This window comes from Carcharodon carcharias, chromosome 1 (genome assembly GCF_017639515.1).
Source record: "Carcharodon carcharias isolate sCarCar2 chromosome 1, sCarCar2.pri, whole genome shotgun sequence".
Taxonomy (NCBI): Eukaryota; Metazoa; Chordata; class Chondrichthyes; order Lamniformes; family Lamnidae; genus Carcharodon; species Carcharodon carcharias.
In genome coordinates this window covers 147,661,467-147,687,730 of record NC_054467.1, presented here as the reverse complement: position 1 = coordinate 147,687,730, position 26,264 = coordinate 147,661,467, and the positions used below count along the sequence as shown (strand labels likewise).

General features: G+C 42.2%; 1 protein-coding gene across 3 annotated transcripts in view; it reads right to left on the bottom strand.

Annotated features, from left to right (window-relative positions):
- The window catches only part of atp10d (ATPase phospholipid transporting 10D), a 320,634-nt gene that overhangs the window by 163,381 nt on the left and 130,989 nt on the right, over positions 1–26,264 (bottom strand). For all 3 annotated transcript variants that reach the window (XM_041213647.1, XM_041213766.1, XM_041213726.1), the window contains one exon: positions 25,496–25,829. In XM_041213647.1, coding sequence (XP_041069581.1) covers positions 25,496–25,773 — 278 coding nt within the window. In that variant the 5' untranslated portion in view covers positions 25,774–25,829. The remainder of the gene's footprint in view (positions 1–25,495; positions 25,830–26,264) is intronic.

Genomic DNA, 26,264 nt, shown 5'->3' with positions numbered 1-26,264 from the left:
GACAGGTAAAATTAAAAACCTAGTAATACAATGGAAAATTTACATTTCAAAGAGAAAGCTAGGTATAAACAGAAAGGAGCTTGTGTGCGTAGGTCAGAGGCATTTAAAATCTAACCAGCCTGTAAACTTACAATGTATCATAAGAGTCATAAGGTCATAAGAAGGGTCATAAGGACTCGAAACATTAACTCTGTTTGTTTTCTCTCCACAGGTGCTGTTAGACCTGCTAGTTTTTCCAGGATTTTCTGTTTTTGTTTCAGATTTCCAGCATCCGCAGTATTTTGCTTTTATCTCATTTTGAATTCATACGGTCAAATGTGCTTTGCCTGGTGTCTGTTTAAAGTCTATGGGTTACTGTTACCTTGGTGAAGATTTACCTGACAGCGATTGACTTGGGGATTTGTTTAAAGTTATTATGGTAGCAATGTGTAGACACGTGTATGTGTTTAATTTGTTGTTAAATTAATAAATGTTTAATTAAGTTTTATATTAAAAAACTTTTTGAGGCTTGGTAGTCTTAAATCTGAATTCAGAGCTGCATCTCAAACATACCACTTGAAAACATAGGTTAAGACAGTTGTTCAAGTTTCCCTCTGGGATTTAAACAACTCAGCCTTTACCAACTGCTGTGTCATAACAGTCTGCAGCAGGACATTAATACGTTAGCAGAATGGGCAGACAAGTGGCAGTTGGAATTTAATATAGAGAATTGTGACGAGATGCAACTGGCAGAAGAGAAAGGGAGAAGCAATATACACTTAATGGCACAGTTCTGAAGAGAGGGCAGGAACAGAGGGACCTGGATGTGCATGTGCATTGGCCCTTGAACGTGGCAGGACATGATGAAAGTGGTTAGCAAAGTATATGGGATCTTGGGTTTCATAAATAGAGGCATCAAGTATAAAAGCAGAGAAGTTATGCTGAGCCTTTATAAAGCTCTGGTTGGACCCCAAATTGTGTCCAGTTCTGGTCACCACACTTCAGGAAGGATGTAAGAGGTCTTGTGAGGGTGAAGAAGAGATTTACAGAATCATACCAGAGATGGGGAATTTTATTTACAAGGTTAGGTTGGAGAAGCTGGGGTTGTTCTCCTTGAAACAATGGAGAATGACGGGAAATTTAATAGAGGTCTACAAAATTACGTCAGGTTTGAATAAGGTGGACAAAGAAAAATTGTTCCCATTGGCTGATAGTACAAAGACTAGAGGACACAGATTTAAGATTTTGGGCAAGAGATTGTGACGACAGCCAACACGATGTTAGAGTGAGAGTGACCCACAGCCTACAACTAACTATCAACACATTGCAAGACACTGATCAAAAGACAACTGATACTGTAAAGGGACCCCTTCTGGAAAATTCCTATGTGGATTGTTTTGGCAGACTTGTCCTGAAAGGTTGCATAGAATTTTGCATCTGGGGAGGTGTAAAAGCCTGCTTCAGAGGCACTTGAGAAGAAAACATATAAAAAATGCAAAAGATTGGACTGTTAAGTCACTGTGTTTCTGTGAAGATAATGAAAACTGGCCCCAACCAGCCACATCCCGTCAGACATCCAAAAACCATTTCCTGTTGATTAATATCTTAGAATGAGTCAAAAGGTTCCTGAGGTGAAAGCAAAATGTACATTGGATGCAACATATGCCTATTTTGCTTCCGGGAATACACTGAGGAATGAGTTTAAATCTGGGTCTGAAAGGACAGAGCAGAGGAACAACAATAAAGAAGCTGGAAGGACACACTGTCTTTCTACCTCACTGAAAACAAGTGTCTATAAGACAAACAGAAAAACACCAGTCTTCTAAGAATTCTGTTGGAGGAAAGCAGGATCTCCCTCTTGCTGGAGACAAGTGTATTTTATCACAGACAGCCAGCAGTCAGGAAGAAACAGGGCAATCTCTTCAGTCACTTCTGCAGAGACAAAGAAGTCATCTCTCCCTCTGGGGACAAGCCAACAAGTGTCTCCAACAGATTACAAAACTGCCAAAGTCCGCTCCAGAGTTCTACTGAAATCAGCTAACTAACGATTGCAGCGTATCACCATCTTTTTTTTATTCATTCACAGGACGTGGGCTTCACTGGCTGGGCCAGCATTTATTGCCCATCCCTAGTTCCCCTTGAGAAGGTGGTGGTGAGCTGCCTTCTTGGACCACTGCAGTTCATGTGGTGTAGCGCTACACCCACAGCGCTGTTAGGAAGGGAGTCCCAGGATTTTGATTCAGCGACAGTGAAGGAATGGTGATATATTTCTAAGTCAGGGTGATGAGTGACTTGGAGGTGAACTTCCAGTTGGTGGTATTCCCATCTATCTGCTGCCCTTGTCCTTCTAGATTTGTGGTGGTTGTAGGTTTGGAAGTTGCTGTCTAAGGAGCCTTGGAGAATTCCTGCAGTGCATCTTGTAGATGCTACATACTGCTGCTACTGTGCGTCAGTGGTGGAGGGAGTGAATTTTTGTGAATGTAGTGCCAATCAAGTTGGCTGCTTTGTCCTGGATGGTTTCAAGCTTCTTGAGTGTTGTGGGAATTGCAATTATCTATGCCTCATGGACAAGCCAAGGACCTATTTGTATATTCTATTTAACTTTTATTTGGACTCTTAGGCCAGAATATTGCCGTCGGCGTGCAGGGGTAGGCCCGACACATCGACGCATAAAATAATGTGAAATGACATCAGGCATGTGTCCCGACGTCATTGCACATCATTTTGATATAGCATTCTGTGGGCACGTGCCAGAGGCAGCTGTGTGCCCGCCAAACTGTCAAAGGCCGATTAAGGCCATTAAGAAAGTCATTAACACCACTGTCCGTCTAACCTTAAGGTTGACGGGCATACGAAGAGCCCAAGCAGCCTTCATGTTTTCCAGGAAACCTTATCCACGGGCAGGATGAGGTTTCCTGAAGTTTTTATAAAATTAATAAATCAGTGTGGTGAACTTGACAAACATATCCCAGCTCATGACACTGTCACATGAAGGTCCATGTTTAAATAATTTTTTAAAGCTTTTATTGTTCATTTAATTTCCGAGGCAGCTCCGTGCCTCAGGGAGATTGCTGCACTCTTTCACACGCATGCGCAAAAGAGCATAGGCCCCGACTAGCCCTCCTTCCCCCGCCCACACAGGTAGCGCTGAGCAGTATAGAATGCGTAATACGCTGGGCGGATCTTAATTGGCCCGCCCACGTGAAATGGCGGCACTCAGCTGATCGCGGGCGGCGATCGGCTTCCCACTCACCCATCCGACATAGGTAAGATTCAGCCCTTAATTTTCTTTTCTGATCTATGTGAATGTGTGTTGCGTCTTTTATTATTTTTCCTTAGGTTTTAGTGACTAATAAACTTACTCGTTCTTTGACTCAAGAAAACCTGATTGAATTGGCTCCATGTTAAAAAGTAAATATATTCGGACTGGAAAAGGTATACACGGGGGAAAGAATTTTTGAACAAACCTTTGTTGCAACCAAGCGAGGGGGCTGGAAAAAGGGAAGCTAGCTTGTTCCTCTTCATCGGTCGTAACAAGATGCAGGGGAATTTGAGGAAGAATGTTTTACGCAGCGAGTGGTAATGACCTGGAACACTCTACCCATGAGGGTGGCGGAAGCGAAAACAATCAATGATTTCAAAAGGAAACTGGATGGTTACCTGACAGAAATTAATGTGCAGGGCTATCAGGATTGAACAGGAAAGTATGACTGACTTGATTGCCCCAAGGAGAGCTAGCACGCACACACAATGGTCTACTGTGCCATAAATGACTCGACAAAACTATGACAATTTGAATTCAAATTTTTCTGTGAAGAACTTGAGCACAAGGGGTCATATTTACAAATTAAGGACAACAAAAGAAAACAGCAAAGACAGGGTGAAGGTTAATACTGCAGTAAATACTTAAAGCGGATTACCAGCATGAATGTTGAAGCAGATTCACCACATGGGTGGTATTACAAACGCTGGACTTTACAAGACTATGTTTTAAAATGTTTCGTTTTACTTAAGGTGAAACGGAATGCTCAGGATTGGAGGGGATGATGGTTATACTAAGCCTTTGCCCGGAAACAGGCCCATGAGGAAAAACCCAAACTGAAATCTACTGAAAATAAAGTATCACCTTGATACAGAAAAAGGATTAGCTGCATTTTAGAGACAGTCACACAGACAGAGACAATGCAACTACTACTGCAATGAGCAGAAAAAGACTATTTTTGCATTAGCAACCAAGCAGAATGCTGGTGAGAACTGGTTCTCTGTTTAAATGTGCCAACATTTGACCTGGAAGCAGTACAATAAAGAAAATATGTAATTTCTTTAAAATTTCTGTGATCTGTAATTTTTTAAAATAATGTTTGAAAATAACTTTTAAGAGTTTACCCTCAATTGTAACAGGATCAATTGTACCTTTCTTAGATAATAAGAAATACTGGTCTATGTGACCTGGTGACCCTTGACTTAGAGGTAGTACTAACAGGAAATTAAGGTATGAACGCTGTGTAGCCAGAAACAAAGGAGAGCTGCAGACGCAAAGGAGAGCTATAAGCCAAGGAGCTGGAAGGTGAAGAGACAAAGGAAAGTAAACCTGTTGGAAAGCTGGGAGTAACACAGGACTCGATTGTGTAATGCCATAAATCTGCCAGAAGTGCGCAGTGAAAGGAGTTGCAACACATATCTCGATTGCATTAATTAACTAATATGAAAGTAGCTTTTGTTTGGTTTGAGTTATTAGTTGCCTGTTAAATAATGCTTGATCTTTGTTGATTTTAGTTTGTTTGTTACAGTAAAATTCTTGAAATGTGAAATCTTGAACCTCAGTTTCTGTCAGTCACTGAGAAATTCATCTCTTTTTTTTACAAGTTATCAGTCTCTATAAGGATCACAACAGTGGTAAAACAAGAAACCTTAACGGGTTTCAAGCAGGAATCTGCCAGGTTCTTGTCAAAAAATGGGTTTCAGATTTATGAGAATGCATTAGAAATGAATCAAGGGAATGTGGCGGGCTAGATGGACTAAAGGTCTTCACCTGCCTAAAATAGTCACTTCTTAAATACGGAAAATAAAAGCAAAAAATGCTGTAAATACTCAGCAGGACAGGCAGCATCTGTGGATAGAAACAGTTAATGTTTCAGATCAATGACCCTTCAGGTGAGAATTTTCAGCACTTTTTATTTTTATTTCAGAATTCCAGCATTTGCAGTATTTTGCTTTTGTACTTGATCGCTCCTGAGCAAATAAAGTGGTCAAAATTAAGGTTTATAACATATCAGTGGATTGGAAGAAAAATTAATTGAAACATTTTCACAATGCTGTAAGGGTAATAGAAATTGTTTATTACAATTTACAACTTTACAACCAATAAAGTACTGAGTTGTAATGTAGGGAATCGTAGCAGCTAACTTGAGCTCAGCAAGCTCCCACAAAGAACAACAAAATAAATGATCAGTTACTCCGTTTTTGTGATATTGGGTGGATAAGATTAGCCACAGCACCTGGGAGAACTTCCCTGCTCTTCTTCAAATAATGCCATAGGATCTTTCACATCCACCTAAGAGGTTTAACTGGCAAATGGAGTAAAGTTGACTAAATGGAGCTGAGGTCAGCCATAATCTCATAGCATGGCAAAACATGACTGAAGGGATTCAATGACCTATTCCTGTTCCCATGACCATAAATTTTCTTCAGTAAAAATTTTCCACACTTACGTCATGCATCAGTGCCCATAGCTGTAACAGAGTGACAAAGCAATTTGCTGTAGATGGCAAAAATCCATGGTGGATGATCCATTGAATGTGGAGACTGATGGGAAGGAAGGTAAGAACATGGGGAACCCTATCATATTTCTAGGAGGGCAAGGAAGAAGTATTGAGAACATCAGTGTGGGAAATAGAATGGGCATGATCTTTTCTAATTCCTGTCAGCCATTTCCACCACCTCCAATGTAATATCCCCACCAAACATATCATCTTCTCCCCTTTTAGCATTCTGAAGGGATCATTCCCTCCATGACACCTTGGTGTGCTCCTCCAATCCCCACTATGCATGCAACAGCAGGAGATGCAACACCTATCCTTTTACCTCCTCCCTTCTCACCGTTCAAGGACCCAAACACTCCTTCCAGGTGAAACAATAACTTACTTGTACTTCTTTCAATTTAGGATAGTGGACTCACTGCTTATTACGTGGTCTACACCACACTGGAAAGACTAAATGCAGGTTGGGTGATCGTTTTGTGGACACCTGTTCAGTCCACATGCATGACCCAAGCTTCTTGTCATCTGTCATTTTAATTCTCCACCCCCATTCCCACTCTGACCTTGGCCTCCTATACTGTTCCCTGAAACTCAATGTAAGCTTGACGAACAGCGCCTCATCTTTCAATTTGGCACTTTACAGCCTTCTGACTTAATATTGAGCTCAACAATTCTAGATTATAACCTCAGTCCGGATGACAATTGTTGGTGACGATTCTGCTTTCTTCAGAGCGGTCATAAGGACTCGAGGCGTTGGCTTTGTTTCTCTCTCCACAGATACTGCTAGACCTGCTGAGTTTTTCTAATGTTTTCTGTTTTTGTTTCAGATTTCCAGCATACGCAGTATTTTGCTTTTATCTAAATACTTTCTAAAGTGCAGTCACTATTGGAATGTAGGAAATGTGGAAGCCAATTTGCACAAAACAAACTCCCATGAATAGAAATGTTATAATGACCAAATAATCTGTTTTTGTGATGTTCATTGAGGGGTAAATATTGGCCAGGACACCAGGGATAACTCCCATTCTCTTCTTCAAAATATTTCTCTTGAGGGGACAGACAGGGTCTCAGTTTAACGCCTCATCTGAAAAGCGACATCTTTGACAATGCATCACTCCTTCAATACCTCACTGGAATGGGATGGAACCTACAAACCTCTGACTCAGGGGCAAAAATGCTACTAACTGAGCCACAATTGACACAGATCTTCCCTATTTTCTTTCCCATTCCCTCCCCACCTCCAATTTCTCCCTGCCTTTATGCTTGCTGAGAAGTTTTAGATCTCTAACCTGTTTCACTTCTGACAAAGGGTCATTTGACCTAAAACTTTAACTCTGCTTCTCACTTCAAAGGTGTGGAGTATTTCCAGCATTTTGTGTTTTTATTTGTGTGTGACATATTTGGCACACAGCACAAAGAGCAGTCCTAATAGCACTGTGGGCATACCAACACGACATGGACTGCAGCGGCTGAAGGAGGCTCACCAACAACTTCTCAAGGGCAATTAGAGATGGGCAATAAATGCTGCTTAGCCAGTGATGCCCACATCCCGTGAAAGAATAAAAAACACATTACTCCATCACGGTACTAGGGTACAAAGACACTGACAATTTAAATGATTCAGAGAAGGCCAATAAGGATGATTCCAGGCATCTTAAAACTAAAGGATGCTTAACAATCCAGATGATAGTTTCTTCAATTTAAACAAGTTTAGTTCTGAGTCTCTGCGAAAAGCTAAGGTCTTAATCCTGGAAATCATCCACATTGCTCTTCTTGCATTCTCTCTAATGTACCAACATATCATAGGTGGAATAAGTTCAGGATAGGTAGATTGTACTGGGTTTGTAGAAGGTGAGGGCTTAATGGGTCAAACCATCTTTTCTAGGTCCATGACTTCTTATGCTCTTAAGTAGTCATTTAATAGTACAGAACTTGAGTATTGCTGAAAAAAATAAGACATGTCGAAAGCTCTTCATCTTGTGCTTATCAGGACATTTGCAAGAATACCAATATAAGGGGGAAAAGAACAATTTATACTGTATGTGAAGCATGCTGATTGGTTAGCAAGTGACGTTGCATGGTGAATACACCAGTGATGGTGACTGATAGTTAATGGCCAAGCAGCTTGACCCTGATTGGCCATGGTATAGCCCTGAGGAATGAGTCAGCGAATGGCTGTCATTAATTTTGTTTAGCTGAAACAGGTGCAATATATGTACATGTTCTTTCTGTTTGCAAAGAACATGGCCCTGTGTATTATTTTATGCAGCTTCCAGTACGCGCAAATGAGCCACATTGAGAGTCCGACTGACAATCTTAAATAATAATTCTCAGTACATTGAGGATTATTTAGCAAATGTTGTCCAATCACAGAATCACATTTAATATTGGACACCATGTTTTGAGTTTTGCAAGCACAGGCTGGATGGGTACGGTCTGTACCCTGCCTGTTGCAAACAGCGGCTGGGATATGATACAATCCACCAGTCTTTGGGACGTGCGGCCTACATACCTAGTATCAATCACACTGGTACTGAAATTCATATACCACATTATTCATATGTATGATAGGCAGAATGTATTTTTGGCTTGACGGCAGTATCCTGTTAGTGACGAGTACCACTCGTGTTGCTACTGCATAGTAGCAGTGTGAAACAGCCAGCTTCACCTGTTGCTCAAACTTCTGAGGTAACTTGCCCTTCCAGGGTAATCAGAGCCGGAAGTGATGGCCTTAGGCTCGTTCATGAGTTTGGGTGATATACAACATGAAATGATCTGATCAGGGTAGCTATTATCCTGCATGATGCCTTTGATGCGCCCCATTTCAGCATCAAGCTTGCATGGTGAGCAAATGGCTCGGGCCCTATTTACAAGGTTGCTGATACAAGGTTACATTGTATGCAGCTGTAAGAATCCCAACACATATATTGCCAATATTGACATATACTGACAATATACACATTGGGATTCTTACAGTTCCATATGCTATAAGATTGGTTTTATTGGCAAACTTGTAAATAGAACCCAAGCCATTTGTCCAACATGCAAGGTTGATGCTGAAATCGGGCACATCAAAGGCATTCTGCAGGGCAATGGCTACCCTGATTAGATCATTTCGCGTTGTGTATCATGCAAACTCATGAACGGGCAGAAGGCCGTCACTTTCAGCCCTGAAATGTCCAGTCTACCTCAGATTACTCTGGAAGGGCAAGGTATCTCAAAAATTTGAGAAACAGTTGAAGCTAGCTGTTTCACGTTGCTAACGTGCAGCAGCAACACGAGGGGTATTTGCCACTAACAGGATGCTGCCATCATGCCAAAAAGACGTCTGCCATCACACAAACGAATAATGTGGTATATGAATTTCAGTACCAGTGTGATGTTAGGTATGTAGGCTGTACATCCCAAAGACTGGTGGGTTGTATCAAACAGCATATCCCAGCCGCTGTTCATAATGGGCAGAGCATAGACGGTACCCAATCAGCCCATGCTTGTAAAACCCAAAACAGTGTCCAACATTAAATGTGATTCCGCGATAGGATTATTTAGCAAATGTTGTCCACAATGTGCTAAGAATTATGTTGACAACCAATTTCAGTCAGTTAGGCTCAGAATGTGTCACATTTGCCTGGAAGTTACAAATATTAATGCACAGGGCCCTGTTCTTTGTAGACAGAAAGAACATACGTACACTGCGCCTGTTTCAGCTAAACAAAATAAGTTACAACCATTCACTAACTCATTCCTCAGGGCAATGCCTTGACCAATCAGGGTCAAGCTGCCTGGTTTAATTTCAAACAATATCTGGCTGTTAACTGTCAGTCACCATCATTGGTGCATTCAACATGGCAACGCCACTTGCCAACCAACCAGCACTCTTCACATACAGTATAAAGTGTTCTTTTCCCCCTTATATTGGTATTCTTGCGAGTGTCCTGATGAGCGCAAGGTGAAAAGCTTCGACATGTCTCTTTTTTTCAGCAATATGGTCTTAAGATTTATTGCTGGACAGCTTATATTAACTTATTCAATTATTGACTCAAACTGACACATATCCAATGATATCATACTGATTTTAATATATGCACAAAAGCAAAAGCTGACCATCAGCTTCAAAAAAACTTAAACTTGATAACAAGAAAATAGGAAGTTTAGCAAACAGTGAGGAAGAAGGTAAGAGGTTTTAGAAAAGCCTGGACAACTAGGCAGAATGGCAGAGAGATGCAATTTCATGTGGAAATAAATGTGAAGGAATCCATTTTGAGGCAAAAAGACAAGAGCACCTTGCTGTCCACAGTTGAATAACTACATTCAGTTTTAAAATCATTAGAGCACTGTCACGGTTAGGTTGAAAGGGAACTGCTGATAATCCCTGTCCCTTTTTCAAATTCCTTGTGATCAATGATTTTAAAGAATAGGAATGGTGTGTGTATTTGTTTTAACCTGGAGCGTGCAGTCAAGAAGTTGTACAGCAGCAGACTTTCAGGAATGTGTGTTAAAAGAAAAATTGTTTATTTTTAAACAATAAAAAACTAAATGAACGAAAAATGAATCATGCTGCATTCTGACATGCACTTGCACTAACACACTCAAGAAAAGCTACAGGGGTAAAAGACAGAACTGTTACTACTTATAAGAAAAAAAAGAAAACATTCATATATCACTTGTTTTGCGTAATCTGAAATTCAAGGTTGCAGGCCTGATGAGAGGTCTTCTTTAGTCAAAGAATCGTTTAAAGGATTTCAACAGCCAGGATAGAAGAGGTTTGCAGAAATCCTCTTGAAGAGATGAGGTTACTTTCTGGTTGTTTCTTCAACTGATGAGCAGTAAGTCCTTGTGTGGGGATGTCCAGGTAGATAGTCGTCTGCTCTGCTGTTCGTCTGCAAAATGTCCTCCTTGTCGTATCCTGATCGGCTTAAGTGACTGTAGCCAGAACAGTAATTTAACTGTTTTCTTGGTGTAGTTGTCAGGTGTGCAGATCCTTCTTCCCATGTCCTGGTCTCTTTGGCGATTGTAATCAGAATGGCAGTTGAACAGTTTCATTCTTTTTGAACCAATAACTGAACTCGAACCAACACGGATTCTGCTACAATTATTCTAGAATACGTTGCTGTTTGTGAGACAGTTTTTAAATTTATTCGTGCATGGGATGTGGACGTTGCTGTAGACCAGCATTTATTGCCCAACCTTAATGGCCCTTGAGAAGGTGGTGTTGAGCCACCTTCTTGAAATGCTGCAGTCCATGTGTTGTAGGTACACCCACATTGATGTTAGGGAGGGTGTTCCAGAATTTTGACCCAGGGACAATGACAGAATGACAATATAGTTCCAAGCCAGGCTGGTGTGTGGTTCGGAGGGAAACTTGAAGGTGGTGGTGTTCCCATGCATCTGCTGCGCTTGTCCTTCTAGATGGTAGAAGTTGTAGGTTTGGAAAGTGCTGTTGAAGGTGCCTTGGTGATTTGCTGCATTGTATCCTGTACATAATTAATAGGAGAAAACGGAGAGTTGTAGAGGAAGTGAGTGACCTTGGAGTGAATGTCCACAGATTCCTCAAGGTAGCAGGATAGGTCAATAAGGTAGTCATGAAGGCATTTCTTCTTAATCCTTTCCTATATTGGCCAAAGTATAGAATTTAAGAGCAGGGAGGTTATGCCCGAACTATATAAATCATTAGACCATAAGACGTAAGAGCAGAAGTGGGCCATTCGGCCCATTGACTCTGCTCTGCCATTCAATGAGATCATGGCCGATCTGATAATCCTCAACTCCATTTTCCTGCCTTTTCCCCCACAGTCCTTGATTCACTTACTGATAAAAGACCTGTCTACCTCAATCTTCAATATACTTAATGACCCCACCTCTACAGCCCTCTATGGTAAAGAATTCCACAGATTCACCACCCTCTGTGAGAAGAAATTCCTCTTCATCTCTGTCTTAAATAGGCGACCCCTTACTCTGAGATTATGCCCTCTGGTCCTAGACTCTCCCACAAGGGGAAACAACCTCTCAGCATATATCCTGCCTAGCCCCCTAAGAATCTTATGTGTTTCAATAAAGTTGCCTCTCATTCTTCTAAACTCTAATGAGTACAGGCCCAACCTACTCAAACTCTCCTCATAAGAAAAGCCCACCATACCCAGGATCAGCCTAGTGAACCTTCTCTGGACTGCCTCCAATGCCAGTATATCTTTCCTTAGATAAGGGGATCAAAGTATTCTAAGTGTGGTCTAACGAGTGCCTTGTGCAGTTTTAGCAAAACTTCCCTATTTTTATACTCCATTCCCTTTGAAATAAGTGCCAACATTCTATTTGCCTTTCCTATTACCTGCTAAACTTGTATGCTAGCTTTTTAGGACTCAAGCACAAGGATCCCCAAATCCCTCTGTGCCGCAGCTTTCTGCAGTCTTTCTCCATTTAAATAATATTCCGCACCTCTATTCTTCCTGCCAAAGTGCATTTGCCAAGTTTTTGCCCACTCACTTAACCTGTCTATATCCCTCTGTTACACGCCTTGTGTCATCCTTACCACTTGCCTTGCCACCTATTTTAGTGTAATCCGCAAACTTGGTGATAGTACATTCACTTCCCTCATCCAAGTCATTAATATATATCACAAATAATTGTGGCCCCAGCACTGATCATTAGTTAGGCCACAACTCGAATTCTGTGTGCAGTTCTGGTCACCTCATTACAGAAAATATGTAATTGCACTGGAGAGGGTACAGAGGAGAATTACAAGGATGTTTCCAGGACTGGAAAAATGCAGCTATGAGGAAAGATTAGATGGATGAGGATGTTCTCCTTAGAACAGAGTAGGCTGAGGGGAGATTTGATTGTGATAGAATGGATAGGAAAGGCCTATTTACCTTAGCAGAGAGGTCAGTGACTTGCGGGCATGGATTTAAAGTGATTGGTAGAGAGATTACCCAGGTAGAAAGAGATGAGGAATTGTTTTTTTCACCCAGAAGGTAGCAGGGATCTGGAACTCACTGCCTGAAAAGGGTAGTAGAGGCAGAAACCCTTAACTCATTTAAGAGATGTTCGGATATGCACCTCAAGTGTCATAACTTTCAGGGCTATGGACCAAGTGCTGGAAAGAGGAATTAGGCTGGTGGCTCGTTTTTCTGCTGACACAGACATGGTGGGCCAAGTGGTCTCTTTTTGTGCAATAAAACTTCTAATTTTCTATGATGGTGGGGGATTCATGGATGGTAATGTTATTGAATGACAAGGGAGATGTTAGAGATGATCAATGCCTGACATTTGCATAGCACGAATGTTACTTGCCACTTGTCAGCCCAAGCCCAAACATTGTCCAGGTCTTGCTGTACATGGACACAGAATGCTTCAGTATCTGAGGAGGCAAGAATGGTGCTCAACACAGTGTAATCATCCACGACCTTCTCCACTTCTGATCTTATGATGGAGGGAAAGTCATTGATGAAGTACCTGAAGTTGGTTGGGCTGACATTACCCTGAGAAACACCTGCAGCGATGTCCCGGGACTGAGATGACTGATCTCCAAAAACCACAACTATCTTCCTTTGTGTTAGGTATGGCTCCAGCCATTGGAAAGGTTTCCCCGATTCCCATTGACTTCAGTTTTGCTAGAGCTCCTTGATGCCACACTCAGTCAACTGTGGCCTTGATGGCAGGGGCAGTCACTCTCACCTAAGATAACAGCAAAATACTGCAGATGCTGGAAATATGAAATACAAACAGAAAATGCTGGAAAAATTCAGCAGGTCTGACATCTGTGGAGAGAGAAACAGAGTTAACGTTTTGAGTCTGCATGACTTGAGTCAAGAAGAGTCGTGCGGATTTGAAACATTAACTTGGTTTCTCTCTCCACAAGTGTTGTCAGACCTGCTTGAGTTTTTCCAGCACTTTGTTTTTATTTCACTCTCACCTAACCTCGAGTTCAGCTCTTTTGTGCATCTTTGGACCAAGACTGCAATGAGGTCAGAGGCTGAGTGACACTGGCGGAACCTAATCTGAGCACCAGTGAGCATCTTATTGCTGAGCAAGTGCAACTTGATAACATTGTTGACAACACCTTCCATCGCTTTGCTGTTGATCGAGGGTAAACTGATGGGATGGTAATTGGCCAGGTTGGATTTGTCCTGCTTTCTATGGTCAGGACAGACGTGGCCAATTTTCCACATTGCTGGGTAGATTCCTGTGTTGGAGGTGTGCTGGAACAGTTTAGCTACTGGCACGGCTTGTTCTGGAGCACAAGTTTTCAGTACTATTGACGCAATGTTGTCAGGGATCATAGCCATTGCAGTATTCAGTGCCTTCAGCTGTTTCTTGGTAGCATGTGGAGTGAATCAAATTGGCTGAAGACTGGTATCTGTGATGCTGAGGTCCTCAGGAGGAGGTAGAGATGGGCCATCTACCTGGCACTTCTGGCAGCAGATGGTTACAAATACTTCAGTTTTGTCTTTTGCACTGATGTGCTGGGCTCCCCCATCATTGAGGATGGAAATATTTGTGGTGCCTCCATCTCCAACAATTGTTTAATTGTCCACCACCACCATTCAAGACTGGATGTGGCAGGACTACAGAGCTTAGATCTGATCCATTGATTGTGGGATCACTTAGTTCTGTCGGTTGTATGCTGCTTCTGCTGTTTGGCATGCAAGTAGCCCTATGTTGTAGCTTCACCAGATCGACACCTCATCTTAGGTATGTCTGGTGCTGCTCCTAGTATACCCTCCTGCATTCTTCATTAAACCAGGGTTGATCTCCCAGCTTGATGGTAATGGTAAAGTGGGAGCTACGCTGTGCCATGAGGTTACAAAATGTAATCAAATATGATTCTGTTGCTGCTGATGGCCCACAGAGCCTCATGGATGCCCAGTTTTGAGCTGCTAGTCTGTTCGAAATGTCTTCCGTCTAGCATGGTGGTAATGCCACACATAATGGAGGCACCAAGACTGCAGACCCGGTCTAGCAGTTATGTCCTTTAGGGCTCGACCAGCTCAGTCAGTAGTGGTGCTACCAAGCCACTCTTGATGATGGACATTGAAGTCCCCCACCCAGAGTACATTCAGTTCTGTGAGTCAGTTCCCTGACTGAGTTCTGGAATTTACACAACAGTGTTACCTGACTTTCAGCAACATTTTGTGGACACAGTGGCCTTCTTTTTAACTCAACAGCTTCTCTGTTCAATATCCATATTGAATAAGGTCCAAACTTTAAATTATGAGTTTGCCATGCCTTACGTGACAGAGCTGATAGCATAGATTCGCTAGGATATTGGAAAACTACGGCTATAAGAAAATGTGGGTTGTGTAGACTCTGGTTGTTAGGCTGACTAGTACATTTTAGACTGCCGTGTTTTTAGAGGGTGCAACGATTATAAGAAGAGGCTTGAAGGATTGGGACTACTACCATTAGATCGGAGAATACTAATAGAGGTTACTAAATTAATGAAAGGTTTTGATCCAGGCAACAGGGTGGGGAAAAAAATGTTCACAACCTCAGGACATCCCTAAGTACTTCACAACCAAGCAAGTACTTTTCAAGTGTAGTCACTGTTGTAATGTGTTAAACATGACAGTCTATTGCACACAGCAAGCTCCCAAAAAACAGCAATGCAATAACAGCCAGATAATTTTTTATTGCTGTTGGCCAAGGGATATTAGCCAGGTCACTTGAGAGGACATATGAGGTAAGGCCCAAGGGCTCTCTGTTTAATGTTTTATCTGGAAGATAACACCTCCAGACACTGTGCACTACACTGATGGATTTTACTGAGGTAAAAGGTGATTGAAAAATTCAAGCATTTCTCCCCTAGCAGTTACCACTGAGGACAGAAATAATACCGAGTGCTGATCTATCACTGAGCACTGAGGCCGGCCAAGGGGAGGCATCTGAAAGCTGCAGAGAAAGCAAGAAGCCAGGATGGACGACTGAGAATACAGAAAAATACTGGCTGAGATAGACAGCAAAAACTGTGACACAAGCTCAGGTAAGCGTGGTGTTTTACAGTTCAAGTTCATCACTTTGTGACAGAATAGGTATTTTTCACTTTCCTAGGATAAGGCTGTTCCCTTTCTAGAAGTTAGAAACAGCCATGCAGATGTATTTTCTGCGCTCCTTTACTTGCCTGCTGAATAGGACTGATTGGAGGTGAAAAGGTGATTAAAAGACAGGCTGGCAGATGCTGTGCTGTGCACGCAAGTGGTTTTATTGTTTGGCTTGTATGCGACTTCTGGTTGAAGCTAAAAGATTTCTAAAATTTTGAAGGAAATAATCTTTGAGAAGGGGAGAAACATTTTAAAAGTTTTAACAGGATCTAAGGCTGTTCACTGTGTTGTACCTGTACTTATCCTTGCTGCCACCTGTCTTCTCACTGCTGATCATCACCTTGTGCTATTATAATGATATAATGCATTGGACTTATTTACTGTGGCTGGATAACATGACACATTTCCCTTCTGGTGATGTCATGCTGACATCCCGTAAAGGAAATAGACCAACAGTCAGCCCAAAAGAAGGCCTAATGCCAAGCAAAGGAAGCCCATAATGAGGATGCTAGACAGCTTGTACAAAAGAAAGCAGGGCATCAAGAAACAACTCAACAGCAGCTGACGTAGTACTCTCCAGGTTCAATGCAGGAGAACCACTGGAATCAGTAAAAACTAATGCCCCTCCATGTACGAACATACAACTTAGGAGCAGGAGTAGGCCACTGGGCCCCAAGAGCCTGCTCCACTATTCAGAATATCATGGCTGCTCTGATTGTAAACTCAACCCCACATTCCTGCCTACTACCCTGCCTTGTTAATCTATCCAGCTCTGTCTTGAAAATATTCAAAGACTCTGCTTCCACCACCTTTTGAGGAAGAGAGTTCCAAAGACTTACTATGCTCTGAGAGAAAAACAAATTCTCCTCATCTCTGCCTTAAATGGGTGACCCCTTATTTTTAAACAGTGACTCCTTAGTACTAGATTCTCCCACAGGAGGAAACATCCTCTCCACATCCACCCTGTCAAGGCCTCTTAGGATCTTAAAAGTTTTGAACAAGTCGCCCCTTATCTTCTAAATTCCAGTGGATACAAGCCTAGCCTGGCCAGCCTTTCCTCATAAGACAACCCACCCATTCCTGGTATTAGTCTTTACCAGACCTTCTCTGAACTGCTTCTAATGCATTTACATCTTTCCTTAAATAAGGAGACCAGTACTGTATACAATACTCCAGATGTGGTCTCAGCAGTTCAGGGTAGGGTACGGGTGGGAGCGATTAAATGGCAAATATGGAGCAAAAGACAAAGGGAGGAGTAATGGTTGCAGTAAAGAGACATAGCATTTGTCCAGAGTGTGTTGGTGATGGAGGGAGTAAATGTTTATGGATGGGGTGCCAACCCTATGAGCTGCTTTGTCCTGGATGGTGTGGAGCATCTTGAGTATTGTTGGAGCTGCACTATTAAAATGTTAATCAATTCATATAAAAAAATCTATTTGTTTCAATGCTATGCATTGGTGTCAAAATTATCAGCTAGTTGACAAGAGATTCCTGGTGGCAAACTCAGACAGCAAGATTTTTTTAAAAAATGATGGCAAAACCAGACGGGCTCCAGAGACAAAGTACGGATGGGATCAAACACAAATCACAGTGTTCCAACTGGAGAGAGGAGTGGAGGGAGGTGAAGGAGGAATGTAGTTGTCGGGTGAGATCGGGACTATTTTTCCCCCTACATTTCCTGAATTGATTTTATTTTCCATTTCATGATTGCATCATGACCTAGTAGCTGTTTTACTTTTTCAAATGCACTTATGCTCCACATAACCCCGTACATTCAGATAACACTCTCTTTTGGGTGCTTCAATCAAACCTGTCTCCAACACACTCTTAAGCAGTGCATTCCAAACCTTAACCACTCACTATGTGAAAAAGTCTTTTCTCATATCACTTTTGCTTCTTTTGCCAGTTACTTTAAATCTGTGCCCTATCTGAAGCCAAACTAGTGTCTTATACAAGTTCAACATAACCTCCTTGCTCTTATACTCTCTGCGCCTATAAACAAAGTCTTCGAGTGAAGAGTATCCAGATTTGCAAATAATACCCAATAAAGGTATATAGTTAATTCTTTACAAGATCAAAGATAGCTAAGTAGGGATACTAACGCAGAAATGGTCTAAAAATTAGCAGTTGTAAGTCAATGTCAGGTGAGGTGAGCTCAATTAGCTCAGGAGAGATTATACTCGGAATGGAAGTAAGTTTGATGCTGTGCAAGAATACTGGGATTTGAGAGCATAGGTTTACAGAATATTAAGAAGTAGCATTTGGTGAGGCTACAAGAAAAAACGAATGGAATTCTAGGTTTTATCATAAGGGGTGTAAAATATACACCTCCACCCTGTCCTACGGTCATCTCCACGGTCAAAGATAGGATAGAAAAAGCACCAAGTAAACGCATGTCATTTTTGGGCACATGTCCAAACTCCATTCCCTAGCTACCAATTCCACCCCTCTCCATGGCCACAGTTTGAGATTAAGCCAGTCTTTCTGCAGCCTTGTGTCACATTTGACCTTTCTATATAGTGAAAGGGCGGTAAAAGGAGCAGTAGGACTGATTAGGGACCAAAAAGAGGATTTATGCGAGGAGGCAGAGGGCACAGCTGAGGTATTAAATGAATACTTTGCATCTGTCTTTACTAAGGAAGAAGGTGCTGCACTGGCCCTGGTGAAAGAGGAGGTAATTCAGACACAAGAAAGGTTTAAAATTGATAGGAAGTATTGGATAGGTTATCTGTGCTTGAAGTTGATGAGGCACCAGGGCTGGATGAGATGCATCCAAGGATACTAAGGGAAGTGAGAGAAGAAATTGCCGAGGAACTGGCCATAATTTTTCAATCTTCCTTAGACTCAGTAGTGGTGCCAGAGTCCTGGAAAATTGCAAATGTTACACCCTTGATCAATAAAAGGTGTAAAGATAAGCCCAGCAACCACAGGCCAGTCAGTTTAACCTCTGTGGTAGGATACTTCGAGAAACAATAATTCGGGACAAAATTAACATCACATGAACAAATGCGGTTTAATTAAGGAAAGCCAAAGCCAGTATGGATTCCTTAAGGGAAAAGAGTGTTTAACTTGCTGGTGTTTTTGAAGAAGTAACAGAGAGAAATATAAAAACAGAAATATAAAGTGTACAATTCTAAAGGAAGTGCAGGAGCAGAGGGGCCTAGGTGTATATGTGCATAAGGCATTGGCTGTGGCAGGACAGACTGAAATCATGTATAAGTATACAATATTCTAGGCCTTATTAGTAGCAGTATAGAGTACAAAAGCATGGAGTTTATGTTGAACTTGTATGTTATGACCACAGTCGATATCAATTGCTGCGCAAGCCAAATCCCAAAGGGAAACTTGGCTAATGGGCCATACCCTTTTTTTTTGTATTCTGAAAATGAGAATTCTGATCTCAGCAGCAAGAAGTCCAGTGACAGTTTTGGTATTTAAAAAATTTAAAGTAAAAGTCTGATTAACATGAATAAAAGAAAAGTTAAGCACACAAAGTTACAGTTGCACAGTTAAAAAATCTTACAAAACATTCCACCAAAAAGACTCTACTTGATCAAACCTTCCAGGAAACACTCCCTTATAGATGGTTAAGTATAAAAATCTAGTAATATTGCCCAAGGCAAACTGCTGTAGCTTCAATAGAGACACACCACATGACCTCTAATTCTCTTCCATTCTGCTGTGGAAATCCAGGACTTCAGAACAGGACTGCTTGTTGCAGCCTAAGAATCTTCTGGCTTGACTGGATGACTGATTCAAAGCTACAGCTACAGCTAACAGTCCCCAGCTCAGCTGCTACATCTCCCAACTACCCTAAGCTCTCCATGGTAACTCTAAATTATCTTTTTCTCCCTTTCATTTTGGGATCCATTGTTCTCACACCTCTTTGAAACTCAAATCCTTCCAAATATTAAATATTTCATGTTTCTATTTTTCCACTGCTTTCAGGTCAGTAAAATGTAATATACCCTCTTCTGTTTACCTATGGAACTCCTGCAAAATACAAACATGTTTTTCGTCATCTCTGACTTCCCTTTGATATTCAAACAAACCCTCAATTTATCTAAGATGCAGATGTTAGATCCAAGCTATTCACTTGTACCTCAAATCTAACACCTCTATCCTTTCCATGTTTTAAATCCCCCAGGCAACCTGTCTCCTAGTAACCTTTGCCCAACTTAATTAAATCATTTACACACACACACAGACATACCATTCCCCCAAAATATTTTTAAAATAACATCCATTCTCACAATAAGATACCAGTTCATCCTCACCCTGGAGTATTGCATCCAGTTCTGGGCACCACACTTTAGGAAGGATGTGAAGTCCTTTGAGAGTGCAGAAAAGATTTATGAGAATAGTTTCAGGTGAGGAACTTCAGATATGATGGTAAAGTGGGGAAGTTGGGACTGTTTTCCTTGGAGAAAAGAAGGTTGAGAGGAGTCTTTATAAACATATTCAACATCATGAGTAGTCTGAACAGAGTAGATAGGGAGAAATCGTTCCAACTCGTGAAGGGAATGAGAACAATGGGGTACAGATTTAAAATAATTGGCAAAAGAAGCAAAAGCGATGAGAAGGAAACTTTTTCACACAGTGAATGGTTAAGGTTTGGAATGCACTCCCTAAAGCTGCGGTGCAGGCAGGTTCGATTGAAGCAGTCAAAATGTCCTTTGGGAAGGAAATCAGCTATCCTTACCTGGTCTAGCCTACATGTAACTCCAGACCCACAGCAATGCGGTTGACTCTTAAATACCCTCTGAAGTGGCCTAGCAAGCTACTCAATTGTATCAAACCACTACAAAGTCTCAAAGAAGGAATGAAACTGGACGGACCACCCGGCATCAACGTAAGCACCGAAAACAACAATAGCAAACTCAGCTCTATCAACCCTGCAAAGTCCTCCTCACTAACATCTGGGAACTAGTGCCAAAATTGGGAGAACTGTCTCACAGACTAGTCAAGCAACAGCCTGACATAGTCATCCTCACGGAAACATATCTTATAGATAATGTCCCAAACAACACCGTCACCATCCCTGGGTATGTCCAGTCCTACCAGCAAGACAGACCCAGCAGAGGCGGTGGCACAGTGATATACAGCTGGGAGGGAGATGCCCTACAAGTACTCAAAATCACCTCTGGACCCCACGAAGTCTCATGGCATCAGGTCAAACATGGGCAAGGAAACCTTTTGCTGATTACCATGTACCACCCTCCCTCAGCTGATGAATCAGTGCTCCTCTATGTCGAACACCACTTGGAGGAAGCACTGATGGTGGCAAGGGTGCAGAGCATATTCTAGGTGGGGGACTTCAAATCCATCACCAAGAGTGGCTCAGTAGCACCACTACTGACTGAGCTGGTTGTGTCCTAAAGGACATGGTTGCTAGAATGGGTCTGCAGCAGGTGATGAGGCAACCAACAAGAGGAAAAAGGATACTTGAGCTCATCCTCACCAACCTGCCTGCCGCAGATGCACCTCAGTATCGGTAGGAGTGACCACTGGAGTGGAAAGGAAGTCCCGCCTTCTCATTGAGGATACCCTCCGCCGTGTTGTGTGGCGCTACCACCATGCTAAATGGGATAGATTTTGAATGGATCTAGCAACTCAAATCTGGGCATCCATGAGGCGCTGTGGTCCATCAGCAGCAACAGAATTGTACTCGAACACAATCTGTAACCTCATGGCCCAGCATATCCCCGAATCTACCATTACCATCAAGCCAGGGGATCAATCCTGGTTCAATGAAGAGTGCAGGAGGGCATGCCAGAAGCAGCAGCATGACATACCTAAAAATGAGGTGTCAACCTGGTGAAGCTATAACGCAGGACTACTTGCATGCCAAACAGCATAAAGCAGCAAGTGATAGACAGAGCTAAGCTCTGTAGATCTGCCACATCCGGTCATCAATGGTGGTAGACAATTAAACAACTAACTGGAGGAGGAGGCTCCACAAACGTCCCCATCCTCAATGAAGGGGGAGCCCAGCACATCTGTTCAAAAGATAAGGCTGAAGCATTTGCAACAATCTTCAGCCGGAAGTGCCAAGTGGATGAATCATCTCTGCCTCCTCCGGAGGTCTACAGATGCCAGTCTTCAGCCAATTCAATTCTCTCCATGTGACATCAAAAAACAGCTGAAGGCATTGGATACTACAAAGGCTATGGGCCCTGACATTATTCCAGCAATATTACTTAAGAATTGTGTTCCAGAACTTGCCATTCCCGCAGCTAAGCTGATCCAGTACAGCTACAATACTGGCATCTACCCGGCTATGTGGAAAATTGCCCAGGTATGTCCTGTACACAAGAAGCAGGACAAATCCAACCTGGTCAATTACCGCCCCATCAATCTACTCTCCATCATCAGTAAAGTAATGGAAAGGGCCATCAACTGTGCTATCAAGCGGCACTTGCTTAGCAATAACCTGCTCAGTGATGCCCAGGTTGGGTTCTGCCATGGTCACTCAGCTTCTGACCTCATTACAGCCTTGGTTCAAACATGGACAAAAGAGCTGAATTCCAGAGGTGAGAGTGACAGCCCTTGACATCAGGGCCACATTTGACAGAATGTGGCATCAAGGAGCCCTAGCAAAACTGAAATCAATGGGAATCAGGGGGAAAACTTTCCACTGGTTGGAGTCATACCCAGCAGAAAAAAAGATGGTTCTGATTGTTGGGAGGTCAGTCAGCTCAGTTCCAGGACATCACTGCAGGAGTTCCTCAGGGTAGTGTCCTAGGCCCAACCGTCTTCAGCTAATTCATCAATGACCTTCTTTCCATCGTAGGGTTAGAAGTGGGGATGCTTACTAATGATTGCACAATGTTTAGCACCATTCACGACTCCTAAGATACTGAAGCAGTCCATGTCCAAATGCAACAAGACCTGGACAATATCCAGGCTTGGGCTGACAAGTGCCAAGTAACATTCACACCAGACAAGTGGCGGGCAATGACCATCTCCAACAAGAGAGAATCACCCCTTGACTTTCAATGGCATTACCATCACTGAATCCCCTGCTATCAACATCCTGGAGTTACCATTGACCAGAAACTGAACTGGACTAGCCATATAAATACTGCGGTTACAAGAGCAAGTCAGAGGCTAGGAATCCTGCGACCAGTGACTCACCTCCTGACTCCCCAAAGCCTATTCACCATCTCCAAGGCACAAGTCAGAAGTGTGATGGAATACTCCCCACTTGCCTGGATGAATTCAGCTCCCACAACACTCAAGAAGCTTGACACCATCCAAGATAAAGCAGTCCGCTTGATTGGCACCACATCCACAAACATTCCCTCCCTCCACACCGATGCCATCTGCAAGGTGCACTGCAGGAATTCACCAAAGCTCCTTCCACAGGGCCTTCCTAACCCATGACTACTACCATCAAGAAGGACAAGGGCAACAGGTACATGGGAATACCACCGCCTGGAAGTTCCCCTCCAAGTCACTCAAAAGTGAGTGAGGCAACTTGAAAATATATGTTCCTTCACTGTCGCTGGGTCAAAATCCTGGAACTCCCATCCTAACAGCACTGTGGGTGTACCTACACCACAGGGACTGCAGTGATTCAAGAAGGCAGCTCACCACCACCTTCTCAAGGGTAACTGGGGATGGGCAATAAATGCTGGCCTAGCCAGCAAAGTCCACATCCCCTAAATGAATGAAAAAAAGAAAGTAGACTATTATCTGAAAAAGGAAGAATGTGCAGGGTTATAAGATAGGAAAATGTCACTAAGTGAATTTTCATTCGGAGAGCCAGTGCAGATACGATGGACCAAATGGCCTCCTCCTACAATGTAACAATTCTGTGATTCTGAGAGCTTCCAATCTTATATATGCGCTATCACTAAGTCTGCTTATTTCTACCTTGGTAACATCACCTGACTTTGTCCCTGTTTCATCTCATCAGCCGTTGAAATCCTCAACCATGCCTTCATTACCTCTCGACTTGACTATTCCAATACACTCCTGGCTGGTCTCCCACATTCTACCTTCTATAACATGAGGTCATCCAAGGCTCTGCTGCCCGTGTTCTTCCTCAACCCAAGTCCCATTCATCTATTGCCCTTGTGCTCACTGACTGACATTGGCAACAGTCAAACAACTTGATTTTAAAATTCTGATCATTGTTTGCATATCCTTCCAATGTCTTGCTCCTCCCCGTCTCTGGAATCTCCTTCAGCCCCACAACTCTCAGAAATATCCATATTCTTCTAATTCTAGTCTCTAGAGCATTTCCGATTTTAATCACTCCACCATTGGTGGCCATGTCTTCAGTTGCCTAGCCTCTAAGCTTGAATATCCTCCCTTCAGCTCTCTGCCTTTCTATCTTGCTTTCCTCCTTTAGGGCACTCCTTAAAACCTAGTTCTTTGACCAAACTTTTTGCCATCTGACCTAATACCACTTACATGGCCTGATGTCATATTCTGTTTTATAACGTTTCTGCAAAGTGCCTGGGATAGTTTCTCATGCCTAAGGCACTATATAAGTTGTTGGTGAATGCTAAGAGGGGAAGAGACAGGTTGACTATTGTGGGAGGAGCACTAACGAGAGATATAGACACAGATCCTCAACACCATCACCTGCTTCAAAAATCACAAATGCCAATGCAACCCCATAAAATTCAAGAAGTTTTGGAAATATTGCACCAAGAAAGGCACCACATGCACATATTTTGGTCATTCATCACATTCAGTCCTCCTGCTCATCAGGCCAGGCGACCACTAGATCATTGGTTGGTCGTTACCAGGCCTGGCCAGCAAGGAGCGAGAATCCCCTTGGATAACAACTGTCACTACTAGCTCCAAGAAGGTGCATTCCTCATCCCTGTGCAAATATGCAGCCTTTCCCATGACAAGCATGTGTCTGAAATAATGTAAGACATGTGCAAAGCAGCGTGAATTTTATTCAGCCCCCACATGAAATTTGAAATACCAAACAGTCTAGAGTCAGCTCTTAGCACAAACTTGCACCCCTGTACACAAAAGTACTATGAAAGACAACGATCCTAACCAACATGACCTTTCTCCCTGACTTTGGTGTAACTAATCCCCATAAACCAAGAACAAACTATTTGTCTAAATCTCTTCATTCACATTGTTTCTAGTGCAAGTAGATTCACGCTGAGAAAGCTCTCTGCAATGGCTTCTTTTTTAATCCTTCTGAAATGACAATATTTACTTTTAGAAGCACCAATCTATACAAGTCACCAAAATGTTACACTTTCAAAGAAAAAGCAGGCAAGAGATTAACAAGAAGTAGAGCAATTTTATATTTATGTTGCCATGAACAGGTTAGATCTAGGCTTCCAAAACTGTCGGACGCAACCCCCAGTGGGGTGAAGAGAAGAGATTTTGGGGTCGCAAGCTCCAAGGCAGTAATGGCTGCCATGGAGGTCGTACTGAATGTTAACAGCTGGAGGTCCCTTTAAATCCTCGCTTTTTTCCTTATTGGTGGGTGTGGCCTAACAGACAGATCTTTGAGGCCTGATTTCTGCTGCAAAAAAGCCTGTGAAAAGTTAGGGATTTGTTTTTTTTTTTAAATACTCTGCAGTTTAAACAATTCCTACCATGCTGAACTTTTCTCTCTCCCCACCCCCTCAACCCAGGGTCACATGAAGCCTGAGGCATTAAAATGGGGTCACACACAGAAAACGTTTGGGAAGCACTGGGCTAGATTGTAGAAATAACTTTCCAGTTAACAGACAATACCTGTGAAACTGTTCAAACAGATTTCTTGGAATGAAGTTCAGCAAGGTATACTTCGTTGTTTGAATCCTATTGGTCATATAATTTTTGAAAACCTTTTCATATTCTTCAGTGAATCCACCAAGGCAGGGAATTACTAATCGATGTTTGCATCCAGTTTTTTGTGGCTGGGAAGTTTTGAACCATCCAGGGGCTGATGATAAAGTGTATCTATTACTCCTCCCATCTGTAGATAGCAATCTCTGCCATCTGTAACGTGCCCATTGGATGGAGTATGCCATCTTCGTAAATCCTAGCCAGCAGGTATATTTGGGCGTTCTGGATCAACAGGGCTCAGCTAGAAAAAGCACAAAGAAAAACAATAAAATCAAAACTTGCTGGATTTGAAGATAAAGATTTAATTTTAAAAGAATTTAAATCATACAAAATCTACAGAAATTAACTTTCAAGTGAAATAAAGAAATGCATCAATTGCTCTTTTATACTTTAATGAAGGAATGTAATAACTAACTAAGCTTGTTTAATTTTTAAAAGCAGACTTACATGATTGAAGCTGATAGAAAAAAATAAATGATCATTGCTGACACTGACTGTTACCACATTATGTCCTGCACTTAGGCCATGCACAACATACTGTGCAAGGATTATTTTTTAAAATACAAAAGGAATAAATTCTATAGGCACAGAGACACCAAAAACATCATTCATTACAAAAGGTGGAGATTTTTGATTAGTGGGAAAAGAAGGATTCAAGCAGTTTTGATCGGTGCTT